General features: G+C 35.8%; 1 protein-coding gene across 8 annotated transcripts in view; it reads left to right on the top strand.

Annotated features, from left to right (window-relative positions):
* Positions 1 to 17,063, top strand: part of YAP1 (Yes1 associated transcriptional regulator) — an 85,436-nt gene that overhangs the window by 55,748 nt on the left and 12,625 nt on the right. Inside the window, exons 4-6 of one of the 8 annotated variants that reach the window (XM_015639317.3) lie at positions 1,863 to 1,976; positions 14,246 to 14,439; positions 15,949 to 15,996. In XM_015639317.3, the coding sequence (XP_015494803.1) occupies positions 1,863 to 1,976; positions 14,246 to 14,439; positions 15,949 to 15,996 (356 nt within the window). The remainder of the gene's footprint in view (positions 1 to 1,862; positions 1,977 to 14,245; positions 14,440 to 15,948; positions 15,997 to 17,063) is intronic. The other 7 variants (XM_015639327.3, XM_015639363.3, XM_015639354.3 and 4 more) reach the window with 7 other exon arrangements.

The following is a 17,063-nucleotide window of genomic DNA, read 5'->3' as shown; positions in this document are numbered from 1 at the left end:
TTTCATTTCTCCATCAAAATCCTTTTGTACAGTGAATATGTTAGGGTTTAAGAATTATTTGCAGTATTGTCACTCTTTTCTTGCCTGTTCTGTTCACTAGCTTCTGATAAAAGCTGAGGTACTCATTATTTCTAGGCAACATTTAAAGCTTATGAGCATTAGAAGTGGTAAGAAAATGTCTAGTGTTCACTGTTTTTCCTTACTTGAAAATCTGCAGCTCTAATGATGAAGTAGTGAAATTGTTAGAGAAGGGCTTTGTTTTCTGAGCCAAAATGAAAGTTTAAATTAGAAATGTAGTTTGCAAGGGATCTTCAAAGACCACGGTAAGAAATTCCTGTCCTGGTTATGCCTTGGGATATTACTGGAATGCAACTGAATTATTTTTTTACTCATTTTGACATTTCTCCAAGAACATCTTTTGAGTTTAAGCAAACAAATCTATCCTCCCCACCTCTCCTCCCAGCTTTAGAGTGAATTCTTCAGCAGGAGCATGACTTTGGGACAAAGTTACAGTCAAGAGCAAATGTAGTTTAAAGACTGATATTGTAGACATTTATCAGATAGATGCATATATTTGGGTATATCTGAATATTGTGTGTGAAATACTGATGTTTGTGTATACTTAGTGTATCTTACATTACACAGAATAATCTGTTAGTCCAAGCCTAACAGCCAGATGGCTTCTGCTGTTGTATTACTGTATTACGCTGAGGAAGAGTAGAAGAACTTGAAATGTAATGGCTTGATGCTACAGCAGGTTTTGTTCTAATTTCTTTTACATCCTTAACATGTGTAGTAAATATTTTGTATAATTTGTGGGTTGCACTTAAATCTAAACTACAGGGGTGATCTTCCTGTACCTAATTTAGACCTTTTTAAGTCCATGCCAATGTGAGTATAAAAATTCAAAACCCATGTATTTGTAAAGCACCTGGCAGATAAGATGAGATAAATATAACTTTTTTAAATAGTTTTCAGTCTAAGCAAAGTACGGGTGAATGATATATAGTGAATAGATGGGTGAATGATCGTATAGAGATGGGAATGAGGGGTTTAAGAACTGTATAGGAATGAAAGGTAGTTTCTTGAAAGCTGCTGATGGGAACCACTCCTCAGGTTCTGTGTTCAGACATCAGCTGTGGACTCCACAACATCATTATGTTCCTTTGACCATTTTCTAGAAATAGTTTTTCCTCTGTGTGCCTTGCTGCTTTTAGAGGCGTTGCACTGTTGTTCATAGCACTGTTTCTTTGTGGCTGCTTATGGTGTTTTCTTGCCTTTGCTTTGTCATTGCTTGTTTGCCTGCCTTGTTCTTCAGGTTTGCATTTTTGTCTGCTTAAGCCTTGAATGCTTCACCAAAAGTTAGAGTATGAGGTTAGAGGGAAATGAGTTTTGTTACGTCTTTTTTTAATTGTTTGTGAAAGACAGGAACATTTCAGGATCTCCTCAGTGTTAGTTTGTTGCTGCTGCTGTGTCTTAATCACTAGATGAACTTTCCTCTGAGAGGCGGAATTATTCTATGTGTCTTTTTCCTGTTGCTCATGCTGGTTTCATTCTGGCAGGCTTGATTTATTGCTGGTTTTATACTAGAATGCTATAGGAAAATTATATGTCAAAAGCATATTGAAAGAATGCAGATAAGTTTGAAAATTAAAGTCCAAATCCTAAATAAAAATAATAGAAATGTTTCCTGTTCCTTGGTTTCCCACCCAGCACTTCTTTGCCCTTAATCCCAGAAATGAGCTTGAAACTCTTCTGTTTCATGTACTGTTATATATGTAAAATGTTAAAATTTTTTTTAGATCAATTTCAGCTGGAAGCAAACAAGAGCCCGCCATCAACTCCTTCCTTCTATATTTCAGGCCCACTCCCCGATGGATGGGAACAAGCTATGACCCAGGATGGAGAAATTTACTACATAAACCATAAGAACAAGACCACATCTTGGCTAGACCCAAGGCTTGACCCACGCTTTGGTAAAAGTTCATCTCAATTCAGAATTCTTGATTTGCTTCAGTTCACTCAGCTTTAATTTTGCAGGCATATTTTGAAAACCTTTCATAGTACAATTAAAATATATTTTGAGTTATAGAGGCCTTATTTAAATTATTATTATTATTTTTTAAGACAAAATCTATTAGCTTATATCCTTCAGGACTGTATGTTACCCAAGTTTCTAATGCTACGGGTTGGTATTTTGCCATATGATCCATACAGTTCCCCAAAGTGGTTGCATTCAGAAATTATTGAGACAGTTTCACTCAAGCTCACTTGTCCCTTTAAATTATCAAAACTTTACTGCAGAAGAATCTTTCAATTCCTAAACAAGTATTTACTTTCCTTTGGGCTATTTTAAGAGGGCATTGTCAAATAATAGTTTATGCTGTTTAAATACACTTGAAACATATACCAGCTTATAATTCCAGCTTGTCACAGTGATTATCATGACAAAACTTTCTGTTTTAAACAATATGATGAGGAATTACTAGTTTTGTTGCTCCTACATTAATAACCTTTTTGTGGGGTAAAGATTATGTAATATTGGAAATAGAAATAGTAACGTAACAATCACAAAGTCTAGATGGAGAAATTCAACAAAAAAGAACTTTTATATAATTTTTTCACTAATGTTGTTTGATCTGTATAAAGAGCAGAACTGTAAACTCTTCTATAAAATATTGGCACTCATGACTATGAATAGAAGTCACATACAATGTGAAGACTTTAACTACTTTCATAGATTGTCCAAGTGATATATTTATTATGGCATTACAATTTCTGGTTTTTTGTAAAGCTATGACCTGTGTGTGTCAACCTTATTAGCTTGCCCTTGATTTGTTTTCCCAATAACTTACTATTTTCATCTCCTTTGGATTATAGTTATTTTTCCAAAGCCATGGAAAAACAGTAGGAGTGAAAAAAAAAAAAAAGAAGAGATCATTGTGGTTTTCAGGCTTTGCTCTTGGACTCAATGCAGCTAAATGAAAACAGTGTGCAGATCGCTGAGTAGGTCAGGCTGAGGGGATGCAAAACCTTTGAAGCTTTACAGGGGTTGACCTAACAACAACTGTGGGCCCCTTTTGGGAGAGGCATTAACTCCATGAATGCCATATAAATACAGAGCTGCAAAACTCAACAGTCACTGTTCTGCTTTGTTTTCTGAAATGTCTGTTAGAAATTCTGCATTTTTGGTTTGTAGGCTTGAGTGCTTACTTAAAACATCCATTTACTCCTACGGAACACAGATTGTCACACTTTGTTTATAAACTGCTCACCAGTTTGTAGACAGGTTGAACCACTATGCAACTTGAGCCCAAAGGTGGGGTGTCAGCTTTGGCAAATGTCCACGCTGGCTTTAACACCAGCCAGAGCTACAGACCTGTTTGCATGTTGCAAGAGGAGTGTGTGGGTAATTTGCAACTTGACAATTATTTAGTATGTGAATAAGGCTGGAAAGGAAGCAGTCATTTTGAAAATCATTGTTGCCTTTTGCAATTACATTTACTCAGGTAATCTTGCAGGATATCTGTTTTTCTTTACATGCATTACTTTATAGTTTCCAAAGATGAGCTGGAATTAAAAAGGGGTGTGGAAAATGCCTTAATGGACAGAGGTTGTGAGTGACATGAATCTTACTTTTCACAACTATTTTGTATTCCCGTAAATAGAGTGGTCCAGCTCTAAGGGCAAAAGCTACTTGTCTTGTGCATACTGAAACTCCATCAAATGTTAAGGCTTTGCAGTTAAACTGAAAGAAGTTAGAAATGTCCAAAAGACTGATTAAGGGTTTCTTGCTGCATAGCTTCCCTTTTTGGGCCCACTGTGTATGTGTATCCCAGACAGACTTGAGTACATGCCAAAGCTCTTTATTTTGTGGTCGGACTTTTAATCTGTTCCAGACCTTTTCAGTCAAAGAGCTCAAGTGTAACTGAAAGGGGCAGGAAAGGAAAAAAAGTATGTGGGCTCTTCTGATCTAGAGTGACGGTAAATAGAGACAAGCTGCTAGCTGCTGTTGAGCTTGAAGGAGTTTTCCTTGAAAACCTACATTTTCATTGTATTGTGGTTTATGTTTTTATCATTTGAGCCAAGAAAATTCTATTCCTGTTGCTTTCTTACTTGTGACCTCCTTAAGTCACTGCAGTCAAGAAGAAAAAAAAAATCTGTTTGACAGAGTTAAATTACTGAGCCTTGCATTTATTTACCATGTGGAGATCCTCAACAAATATGTGCTGTGACCCTAAATAGCATGTGAATGACTCAGAAGTTTACCTTTCCATGCTTAATATAGGTTGAAATTTCTGTTGATATTTTTCCCCTGAGGATGACCATACCCTTTTCTATCACTGTGCTTTAATAAAAGGGCTTGGTTTTAAATACTTTTGACTACTAATACGTCCAGAAGCAAAATGAATTCATCTTTGTCTTGTTGAAGCTTTTGTTTATTACAGTGATGCTAATGGGATTGAAATTGAAGGAGGAATTAATTTCTCCCTCTTCCACTTTCACCAATCTTAAGAACCATTGAAGAAAACAAAGCTATTGAATGGTATGTGCAAACATACTCCTCTGTTCCAGTATTCAGAAGCAGAAGGTATGAAGAGTCTTGCCCTTATTACTTCTGAATTCCCAGCTTCCAGGGAGACAGCCTTTATGTCTCTGTATGTTCCTCATCAGATGGAAGCTTTGCATTCAACTTTATTTTCTCTACTAGGTGTGAATACAGCTCTTTTTTTAAATAGTGCTTGGAATTTTCCATTATTGTGGCTAGAAAAGAGAGAGGGGAAAGAGAATCAGTTGGAAAAAAATATTTTAGGTGGGTTGACTTGGTATTTAATGGGGCATTTTGGTATAACATTCATGCTTTTAAAAAGAAAATAAAAGAATGTAGTCAGTATGTATTCTTTCTTGGAGCAGGCTTTTAGAAATAATGCATCAGAAAGGAGCCTCTATCAGAATAGCTGCAGGGTAGGTTGTGTCTAAAACCTGAGTGCTCAAAGTTGAAGGTAAGAACTTCGTTCCAAGACTGAAGTCTAACATCTTTGAAATGGGTTAGAGGTCTTTGGCTACACCACTGAAGTGTCAGTGAAGTCCTGTGGCTTTAGACTTTTATGCTCCAAGTCTACAAATATGACTTTAAACCAGTTTTGTTTTAGGGCAATTCACAGACTTTTATATCTAGGAAAGAACGAAGTATGAATAGAGGGTCTTCTTACGCCAAGCACAGGCAGTCATAAAAGATGACTTGGGATCAAAGGAGTTGGGATGGGAGGGGTTTGGTCCTTAGGCCTGTGTCAGCAGGATTCTTGTCTAGTGAAGCATCTGGCAAAAACATGCTGTCCTACCTTCTCAGTGCCTTTGCAGGCCTCATAGTAAGATGCTTCAAATTGCCTTGGTTTTGGTTTGTTTGGTTGGTTTTTTTACTTAAAAGAGGTTGGTTTTTTTTTTCTTTGAGGGAATTGGACTGTCCTTTGGACTGTTTTGTCTTTTCTGCTGTTGTTCATTGGTCATTCTTCACAGATCCTACTGGATTTTTAAGCCTTTCAGATAACATAATGCACTTTCTTGATACTCAAAGAACATCTGGATAGGAAGCAGGTCAGCTCTATATTCTGAGTGGCTGGAGTTGGTGAAATAGAAGAACATCTGCTTTTCCTATAAAATCAAATTTCCTAGAACCAGTTGAAGTTTAAAATTGCTCAGCTTTTTTGCTGAAAGTTTCTAAAAATTGGCTTTTGTATCCAATACCATTAAAGAGATTTTAATTCTTATTTGTTTGCCAATGATAGGACTTGGTTTTGAAATGCAACCTTAAATAATTTGCCCTTTAAGGGTGCTTAATATATTAAATTCAAAGATTAAGTTGAAGTGGGAAAATACTGGAAACTGGCAGTTGATTTCCAAGTCTCTGCTGGTTTAAGTTTGGTGTGGAGACCTTCCTACTCCAGTAGAGTAGTCAGAGAAATGTCTGTAGTGATTTGAGTAAAACAAGATATTGTTTCCGTTTCCTTGTTATTTTATTCTAAACTTGGATTTTAAAGGCTTGTAGCTAGTGGTCATACCAGTGTTGCACACTCCCAGTCTCTTTCCTTCTGGTTTTTCAATTGTTGGAGCTGCGATAATGGGGTATGAAGAAAAATATGTGACCTCAGGTTGAAATCACTACCGCAACTTTATCACTCCCATGACTTTATCACTCCCACTTAGAGATAAAGTTAATAATGTTCTTTGAAGTGCCGAATTAATTTCGGATGAGGGGGAAGGTAAGGCAAAACAGTGTTTAATATCATTATGGAGAGTGCCATAGGGCCTCTTTGCACAGTAGCTGCTTGACTTCATAATTAGGAAATGAAATAAAATGGATGATGACAGTATGATTATAGAGAATGCACATCAGGTTTTTATGCTTCCTTTTATTTTTTGTAGTATAAAAACATTGCACCTTTGAAAAAGTGAAGAGAGCTTGTTCAGAAACAGTGTAGTAAAATGTACATTCCATTGAAACATATTTATCATTTCTGTTTAAAGAAAAAGCAAGCAAACACACAACAAGCTTGAAATTCAATTAAAAGTTTAAGCTTCACAGCATCTGCTAATTTGTAAGTATCAGAAATTAAAAGGAGGTATTCCATAGTGTTGCTTTCTTATTCCTTACCTGTCTAGCACTTTGTTTAATATATGTCCCTTCAATTTAGTTTGTAGGAGCCTTTCAAGATGCAGATTTTTGGACAAGATAGAACTGGAACTCCAGATAGGGAAAATAGGGGCTTGGCCTTTGTCTAGTTTAAAAAAAATTAAAAAAGCCCAGACCTTATGTCTGATTGTAGTAGCATTTTAGATTTCTTAAGTTCCAGACCTGCCTTCAGTTTCTTGCACAAAAAGCAGAGCATGAGCCACAAGTGGTTTTGATCTGCAAATGCAATGGCATATCCTCTTTACATACTCTGTAAAACAAAAGAGGATTTGACTCATCTGAAAGGGTCTAGTGCTATTAGATTTTTCACTTCCTTGTCTGGTTTTCCAGAAGAACAGTTTCAGGAGATCACTTAGGATGCGGTAAAGACTTCTGTATTTGATATGTGTGTCAGAGATGTGTACAGATGAAGCAGCATCAGTTTTCAGTGAACCACTGACTTCTGTCAAAGCCTTCTGCAAATCTGCAGAGACAGATAAAATTTCACTGGTAAGCATCTTTTTGTAAAAGGCAGGCGCTGCCTTATGGTAATGATGATAAATAATTATTTGTTGTGTATGATTATATCAGAAAGTCTTGGTTTGTTTGAAAGCAGGTTGTATTTATACCTCTTAACTGAACTCAGTGAAGAAATCACTAAATCTCTCCACAAGTATTGTGTCAGGATGCAGTTACCTACTTTTGGTAGAATATTTCTAGACTATTAAAAAGAGAAACCCACACTTTCCTTAAAAATTTATCAGGATAGTAGGCTTATGTAAGTTTATGCATGGTTTGGGGTTTGTTTTGTTTTCAGAGTAATTTAATCCTGTTTGACAAAGGAGATTTATTGCTAATGATGTCTGGGTGCCAGTAAAAATCATGCATGCTTGCAGTGTTGTGCTGAGCAGCTGTGATAGTGAAAGGAAATTGCACTCCAAACAGGGACATTTTTTCCACCATATCCTTCTAATACAGCAGTTTGCACTTTCCTGTTAATGAGCATACTGTGTTAAAAGTTGAAGGTGGATGGTTTTGAACATGATTCATTATCTACAATCTAAATATATATACACACAGTAATTATATAGTCTATATCTAATCATATATGATCTTAAATTCAAAGACACATCAGGTTTTTTGTCTTTGAATTCAATCATGTTGAAACATGATGGTAGTTTCTTATATATAGATATGTTTCTTGACAGTATACTGTTGTTTTTTTTTTTACAGTAGGTTTTACTGGGTTTTGGAATTTCTGTTTAATCATTTCTAATGGGCTTATGACAGAAATTTAAAAAGAAAGATGAAAATGTGCAGATTCATATATACAGGGTTTGTCCCACTCAAATAAATTAAAGGAAACCTACAATTAAAAAGTTATCACATTATTTTTATAAGAAATTGTGAATAAGCTTGTCTTTTCATTAGTTAACCCAGGAAGTATTATGTGGTGATTAAATAGTGAAACTGTTCACAGCTAATAGCCTTATGTAGACTCTTCACTGATTAAACTTTGGTCTAACATGTGGACTAGCTTTCATTAAATACATTTTGCCAGAGAGTCAGTGGACAGACATATGGGGCTTTGGTGAGCTCAGATTCCTGCACTTACTGTAATCTTCAGTGTTGCATACATAGAATTTAAATTTAAAATTTAGAAAAAGTTCATATTTCTTCTCGTAATCTGTCCAATGCAGTGTGTCTTATATAGTTCTGTAGTACTAATACGTACAGAGTCAGTTGCATTCTGTAAGTCAAGTAATTTAAAACTTGTTTAGCCTTCCAAAATTAAAATTGATTTATTTTTAAAAAGCGAAAAAGTGTTGTGTAAAGAGTTTAAAGAGTGTTTTAGCAAGATCCCATTATTTAAAGAGTTTTGTTTTAGTGTGTGCACTGAGCAGAAGTTCCTAAAAGCTACTTATTTAACTTGCTTTACTGCGGAATATAATTTATGTTTGCTTTTCTGTCTAGCCAGAATATTTCAGTTCTTCTGAAACTGGCATACATTGAGTGAAAGTGCTTTATAAAATCTGCTGTTTACTGCTATGAGAGGAAAAGAACTGACACAGCATTTTACTCTGGTTTACTTACCAGTAGTTCAAGAGTCTGGCTGTACTTGCTGTAGTCTTAACAGTGCTTCTGTCAGTCCAGCTATTGCACATCTACATTTGACAATACAGAGAGTCTTCAAAAACAATGGCAGATTTATCAAAGAAGAAGGAACTTTAATTTATATTGTTTCAAACAGCAGGTGCTGTAGTGGTAGTGAAACAAAAATTGAAATACTGATTCAGTTTGAATGAAACTAGTTGATAAATGCAGAGTAACCAATCTGTAGTTTGGACATGATTATGTAATAGTTTTTTCATTGGATATATCTTGCTTTAACCAAAAGTTCGGCTCAAGAGTCTTTGAATATGTCTGTTTGCTAAGACACTAAGATTTGTTTGTACACGTAACGCAGCAAAATGGTCACAGCGAACAGTCTGTTTGTGGTTTCCCCCATACTCTAAGATCCAGGGCTGTCAGATTAACCAGAGACTAAAAGCAATGGAATATTTTATTGTGCTATTTTTTAGTTTGTTTTATAAGACCAGCATTATAAAACTGTGATTGGGCTTTCCTTAGAGTAACGTAGCAATATATTAAAAAGTGCAATCCAGAAACATGACTTACATTCTGATTAAACAACAAATTGTTGTACCAAACCTTTCTTAAAAAGCCCCTTGGAATGTATTTTTATTACTTCTGAGACTCTTTTAAATCCTGCTGGTATTTTTGTTTTTCTTCATAGCTCTTTTAAATGTAATCAAAGAGGATTTTTGCTTTTGCTGAAGTGTCGCAAACTAGCACCAGGTAAAAACCTGACTATATCCAAAAATTATGCACAATAGCTGTCTAGTTTCAAAGTGAAGCTGAACGGGACAAGTTTGTTTTTTTTTAGTTCCCCCAATGAAAACATTGATTCTTATTAGTAAGGACAGTCAGCTATAGTATGATCACATCCTGATCTTTTTTCTCGTTGTTTGTTCAACTAAATAATGTCTTCAAATTTGCACATTAAAATTAGGTTTACCTTTGAAGGGTGAAATTATATGTAAGAAAGAAACAACATCAAACATTCAGCTGTGTCTACTAATCATTAAGGGTGCAGTCTTTGCATGTGATTCTGCATAGGGGAAAGGTGTTACTGCAAACTGTCACTGCCCTGGGACTTGGGATTTTCAACTGACAGAGGATCTTGAGAGAGAAATTAGCCTCTTAAGTTTGAGTTGTTAAAAATTTGTTGGCTTTTTCTTTCTAGCATCAATGCCTGGTAATTGTTTCTCTCTCGATTTTGTTTTCTGGGTTTTGGTTGTTCTTTTTTTTTTTCGTGAATGTAGACAACAGTCTAAACCTTTTTCAGGAATTGTCAGGTATTTTCTGGTACAGTATAGAAGAGACATTTCTGCTGTTGACAGTAGAACATTTAATGAGTGGCATTTGAAGTCCAGTAATTTTGTCAAAACCGTATTGCAGCAATTGCAATTGACTGCAGATTGTGAAGCCATATTTTAGGACAACATCTTTTTTATTGTCTTAAGTTGCCCGTGGTTTTTAACTTGTCTGCTCCTCCTCCTCCCTCAAATCCCCCCTCTTCTAGAAACAAAGACTTGTTTGTTCCTGCTCTGCCTGTGAGGTCTTTGCAGCCTCTGCTGTGTGGGTGCAGAGCCCCTTATTTAAATGCTTTCCATAGCCATGGAAGGTAAGGAACAGGATGCATTAGAAACTGGTAAGTCCTAGCTGATAGATAAAATGAAGCTCTTCGCCTTTGAATTTGAAGTGCTTGAAAAGAGCTGTGCATGATCATTACAATGATGTGCTGATCATTACAAATGCATGAGGTATAGAAAAAAAAATAAAATCTTCTATCTGATAAGCATCTTCTTTAGAGTGCAGATTTCTGCTGTCATGTCCTGGTAAGTAATGGGGAATAGGAATGTAAAAAGAAAAATAATAAAAACTCACCCACAAAACAAGCAAGCAAAAAAAAATCAACCCCAAAGCAACAACAAAAAACTTTGAAACACTTTGTTTTTTTCCTGTCACTTTAAACAAGATGTGTTTCCCTCCCTCTTTTCACGAAATACTGTGTTGGAAATTATAGATAATTACATTCTTCTTTGAGTTTCCCTTAAAGATAACACACTTGTGTAATCACCAAGGTGTATGAAAATCATCAATACTATTTTTGTGGTTTTTTCACTGGTTCTTCATTTGGATATATTAAGTCAGTAAAATTCAGTTAGCAGCATCTTCTAATATCCTAACTTAGCTTAATTTCATGGTTAAAAAGAATTTGCTCATATAAAAAAATCTCTATGATCTGTTCTATGGGCAGTTAAAATCTTATTATTTGAAGTCTTTTGCATTTTCTTTCTTGAAAAAATAAAATGTTCAGAAACATCCTTTTCATTTTAACCAAAATTTGTGAATAATAATAATTATAATTTAGAAACTGGAATTTTAGATTCAGTTTCCAAATAGTTACCAAATCATATCATTAAGTTATCTCCTAATAGTTATTGATGAATTTTAAGTATACACCAAAGTCTTTGTATCTTGTGATACTCCTGCTTTAGATATTCTTTTAGTTAGAAATAGGACTTTGAAAATTAACATTAGAGGACATTTTGGGGATCTAGGATGAGGGAATAAAGTGAAAAATATCAGAGAAACATGATTTCTTTCTTAAAGTTAAAATTGCAAAGTCAGTAGGTGAGAAGAATGGAGCAAACAGTGGTCAGAGAGAACAGAAATATGCAAGCAGCTGTCAGAAAGACACACATACATAAAATAAAAAGAGCAGAAAGTGGCAGAGCAGGAAATGCAAAGCTGCCTATTTGTGGAGAAGTGATACTTGTATGGTGCATGCAGGAAAAACAAATTCATAACATGTTGAAGGAATGTTAGTGATACTGCACTGAGGTGTTTAACTAAGGTTAGACACCATTAAATTTTTATGAGGTTATCTGTAACATGACTTGCCTGTGAACTTCATTGAGGTAGGACACTGAAACCATGATTCATGGGAAAACTGGGGACTAGACTATAAATGGAGCCTTTTTAACCAGAAGAAAAGCAGAAGAATATTTACATTTTTCAGCTTTGGATACTTTAATTTTACAAGCTAGTTTGCTTTTAACTTAGATGTGCTCATTTCGGGTGATTGTAATTTTCTAATTTTTCTCCCTCTTGACTTTAAACTGTAATTGACTTTCCATCTTGTTTAATAGCAGGGTATGGATCCTGGAACTTCTAAGGGGTAGCACAGACTTTGGATAGGGTTGCAGAATTAACTAAGCAGAAGGCTGTTTTTGGTTGTCCCCTACTAATCCCTTCATTTCTGCTTATAAGGTGAAAGAGAGTAAGATATATGGAGCAAAAGGCATGGTCCTGGTTCCAGATTTGGAGAGAAAGGAGATCTGTCCCCCATTCTAGCATTGTCATGTCTAGCTTGTCTAAAACTGTAAAAAAAAAGCCTCGATATACAAAAGTTGTCTAATTGCTGTCAAGCTTCCAGCAGATATTGTCCATTGGAGCTCCTGGTGCTTGTAGTTAAGTGTTCGCTGTCCACAGGACTGCTGTTAGAAGTTCTGCTTACCAGTTTCTAGTGTCTTGGGGCCAGTCTTCCTGTTGCTGGCCCAGAGATCACAACTAATGTGGCAAATCTGGTTAATTGGCTCACTCTGGTCACCTTCTGTCCTGAAGTTCAGTTCTGATGGTGAAGTGGTGCTAGATGTCTTGTAACATCAACTGCTTGCTTTTAGGTTTCGATCTAAAGGAATGTCATTTTCCCACTAATTTTTAACATCCTGGGTCAGGATGAGACTTGTAGGTTACAGCTGAATTTCAGCCCTAGTAGTCTCTGCTTGGTACTGGGGTCCAGTTTCTATTCCTACTTCACAGGTTCACTTACCTTACAGGAAGTTTTATCATATTAGCAATCATATGTATGAAGCTCTTTAACAAGTAACTGCATGAAATACTATTTCAAATCACTTTAGGCTATTTGACAACATTTTATGTGTTTTGGACTCATGAAAATGACTGTTCTGCCCATTAGAATGTTAAGTCTGTGCTGGGTCAGTGGATTAGTTGAAAGGGTTGATTGCAGTTTGGTTTCTAACTAGTTTAGTATTATGTGATAAATATATGTTGGCTTTCTTGGAACAGAAGAACAGCACTACTGTACCTTAAATTGAACACTCAAAAGACAGTGCAGACTGAAGGGCTTTTCAGTGAAAAAATGGTACAGATTTGTTTTTTGTGAGAGAGTTCTCCTTTCTTATGGTAGTTAGAAATGTTAGTATTTCAGGATTCCTCTGTAGGATGAAAACATTATTTCAGACTAATTCTACAGATGGGGTTTTTTTTCCCCACTTCACCCTGTCATCCTAAAAGAAGCTCTCTTTTTTTTTTCCCTTGGTTTCTGTAAACCATAATCCCCTCTTCCCAGAAAAAAAATAAAAAAAAATCCCTGCCATTCTCCCATCACTGCTTCAGCAAATACAACCTGCAGAGTACTGTGACTGTTAACAGATTCAGTCTGTTTCAGAGAACAAGATGGAGAGCTAATTCTAAACTGAAAGCTCCTGGAAACCGTGTCCTTGTAATACAGTCAGCTTTTCCCACTCTCTCTTTCATTCTAGGAACTCTACTGCCTGTGTTGACTTTAACCATATTGGTGTCATGTGAGGGAGAAATCAGGCCTGTCAAATAGGTGCATCCCAGTCATGTATTACTGTATAAAATAAAATTGTCTTAGGCCTTGCCTTTATAGGGGAAGAGGGGAGGTTCTCATTGTGCATTATGCTTACAAGGTTACATTTTGTCTTCTCCACTCCCCAGGAAAAATACAATGCATAGTTCTGAGGGGTTAAAGAAAATGAAGCACTAGCAAAATGTTTCCTATGTTGATGTCAGTATTTATGGCTTTATAATTTATCTGCCATTTCTGTACCAACTCTAATTTTGCCTGTCAAGAAGCTCTAAATGAAGCCTCTGACACTAAAATCTTGATGTGACAAGGATGTGAATGCTGGTTGCATGACCTTGCACCACAATGTGTAGCTTTTAATTGTTTTCAGTAAAAGAGAAATGATCCATTTTGTCATTCTGTGTGTTTTCAAGTTAAATGAACCTCAGATTTCACATGAATAAAACAAGTTATTTATTATTTGTGTCTGCAGTGAGAATAGTTTATTAGAAAGAAGAGAGATTCTCCTAATTCAGCTTGAAATATTTTGCTACCACTCTTGAATTTTTTACCAGTTAGTGCATTAAACTGTTTTCAGCAGCTTTTAGAACAAGTATGTAGTCTTAACCATTAGACTGTTGCATTAATTTTACACCCATCGATTGCTCACCATGAGCATACATTTCACACTTCGAACATCAATGTAACTGCATGTTTCTTACAGTCATGCCTTGTAATTTTGTAGATTTTTTTATACCTTTCATGGATAATACTTTCCTTCCATGTGTTTGTTTGAATTTATTTTTTAAATGTTTATTGTTTTGGTTTCTTAGCCATGAATCAGCGAATCAGCCAAAGTGCTCCAGTCAAACAGCCACCTCCTCTGGCTCCTCAGAGTCCCCAGGGTGGTGTGATGGGAGGGAGTAGCTCCAATCAACAGCAACAGATGAGACTTCAGCAGCTACAGATGGAGAAGGAAAGGCTGAGACTGAAGCATCAAGAACTGCTTCGGCAGGTGAGGCCACAGGTTAGACACCTACTTCCACTATTTCTTCTGTATGTTATGTTTTGATTTTTCTAAGTTGTTGTTTCAGTGAGTCCTGTTGTTTCACAGGTCCTTAAAGACCTGTGACTGTACAAAAAGCTTTGCATTCTAAATAGGTCTGAATTCATTCTCTTGTTTATATCAGCTTGGTGGTGAAAGTACCTGATTTTTTAGACTCAAGGATTTTGCTTTCCTCCCTCTAAAAAAACTCTTGAAGAGCAGGCTTTACAAACTATAAGGATGACAACATGGACTGTTGATGTGATTGGATATTCCTCCTGAGAATATAGTTCATATTCATTGAGTTCCAAGTCATGCAAAAAGTTATTTCTCACAGCTACTTTAGTTTTCCCTTTTAAGTGGAGGAAAGTCTTCAGTTTTAGAACATGTTGCACTCTGTAGGATTTTAAAGTATTTTTTAAGTTTATATAAGATGCATTGAGGAGATGCCAAAATCTTACCTTTTCAACAGTGGAGTAAGCATGGAACAACTGAATAACTTGTGCTGCATTTTGAACCAGTGGTTTTCTTATGCTGAAGAATTTCAAACTTCATAATAAGGGTGCAAGCTATGCCTTTCAGTATTTTCTCCTATATGGATGTGGCTGTGTTATCCACTATACGGATATGGCTGTAGCAAATACTGAAGTGTAGGGCTGGACTTTGCAATCTCTGGATTGGAATTCGGGCTTGATCTCCTTTTGTCTAAGCCTTCTGCTTCAATTGTTCAATCTAAATGTTTTAAGAGTTACTATCATCTATGCTAGATACTTAAGATATTTCTTTGGGTTTTTGACACTTCCAGAAAAAGCACTAATCTTTTCTTTAAGGAAAACCTTCTAAAATCTTTCCCTTTTCACTTTGGGTGATGGGCCTTGTATCAGAAGAGGATAATATCTTAAAGTCCTCAAAGACAGCTTTTTTCTTTCTTCATCACCTGCAGTATTCTGTCCTGGAATCTGATTCCTTTGTAGTCAAGGACTGTTTTGTAGAAATCTTCAGGATCTCTTGGTGTTAGATGGGTCATCTTTACAGCCATTACTTTTTATGGTACTCTAGGTAAGAATATATTGCAAAGGTGGCATCAGGACTTTCTCTCTGCTTAAGCACCTGGGCTTCTGCTGTTCCTGCTTTGCAATTAATCCACAAACAGACATTTTACCCTATGCTAGCATGCTTCTAGGTAGGCCTTCTAATTGTCTTCTTGCCTCAGTTGTCATTGAGAACCTGACTAACTTTGGAGCAGGTGGCAACCAATTCTCTTCATGTTGTTCCCCTGAGTCATTAAGCTTATCTGTCAAATACGCATCCTTGGTAAATCTCTGAGTTTTGTTTCACTGTGTCATGATTTTCACAGTTTCTTAACTCCCTTATCCTGTCTCATCTGGCCTGTCTCGGGGGCTTGATACTAGAAGATGGTGTTTATAAGACAGCCTGCATAGTAAACCATGCAGCTAAAGTAATTTTTATCCATCTTATTTTTACTCTTAGGCATTGCGGAATATCAATCCCAGCACAGCAAATTCTCCAAAACATCAGGTAGGCTCTTAACTGATGTTTCAGCATAATTAGAAAAATGAAAGCATTAAATTAGGCTAGCAGGGAACTTTCTGCTACATGAAAACATTCTAAAAAAGAAAAAAAAAAACAAGCTCTGCCACGCACATTTTTGAATCACTTTTCTGGTCACGGCCCTAACACTGTTTTTAGGAGTGCTGCATTACCACAACTTTATATCAATATTTAAGAGCAAATGAGGAATTCATTGCACATTTTTTTACATTGAAAACAACCTTCTTGTTCAGCATTCTTGAGGATACTGCTGTTCCAGTCCTGATGTCATCAAGATGTTTATTTAAAGCAAACTATCTAAGGTAGTAGTTGGTGACTTTTAAGTACTGTTTGTATGAATGTTCTTATCAGTTTGTTTAAGCAGGTATGATCTTAGAGAAGGATATCTGTTATCATTTAATGAAAAGTCACTTGAAATAGTTATGATTTTTAAACATGCATAGTATAACAGAATTACTTAGTAGATTAGACTAACAAAATAATTGCTATGCAGATATGATTTTTCCATTTTGACATTTAACTGGCTCTTGCACAGATACATTTTCTGTATAGGAAACAACAGGTATGAAAAGCCTTTCAAGTTCAGACCAAAATAAAATTGTTCAAAATGCGAAGCAAAATTAACAGTTTAATGTGGTCTTCTCTTAATCTCTAAAGAAGTTGAATAGAGAATGAATTTCTGGAAGGGTGAATTTATGGATATATTGAGAGAACTTCATGTTTATTATTGCTAACAGTATTTGAATCTACCAGTTCTTAGTACAATATTTATATTGACTTGTACAGTATTTCGTTTTTTAAGAAAAACCTCTGTATGCACTAGGCAAGAAAACCAGAATAAAAGAAAGTATCCTCTGTTTGGAAGCTATGAGTACTGGTGTACTGTTGCATTCTGAAGAGTACCAGAAAATTTATGTTACTAGTTCTGAAAAACAGAGACACCGTGGAAAAAATACTTTCTTGTTTGGCAATACCAGAGCAGCTCTTAAACAGAAGCATTTTAATTGAGATGTAGTAATTTGATTCATTTACAA

The sequence above is a fragment of the Parus major genome, chromosome 1 (assembly GCF_001522545.3).
Source record: "Parus major isolate Abel chromosome 1, Parus_major1.1, whole genome shotgun sequence".
Taxonomy (NCBI): domain Eukaryota; kingdom Metazoa; phylum Chordata; class Aves; order Passeriformes; family Paridae; genus Parus; species Parus major.
The sequence above is the reverse complement of the archived record's forward strand: the minus strand, read 5'-3'. Positions and strand labels throughout refer to the sequence as shown.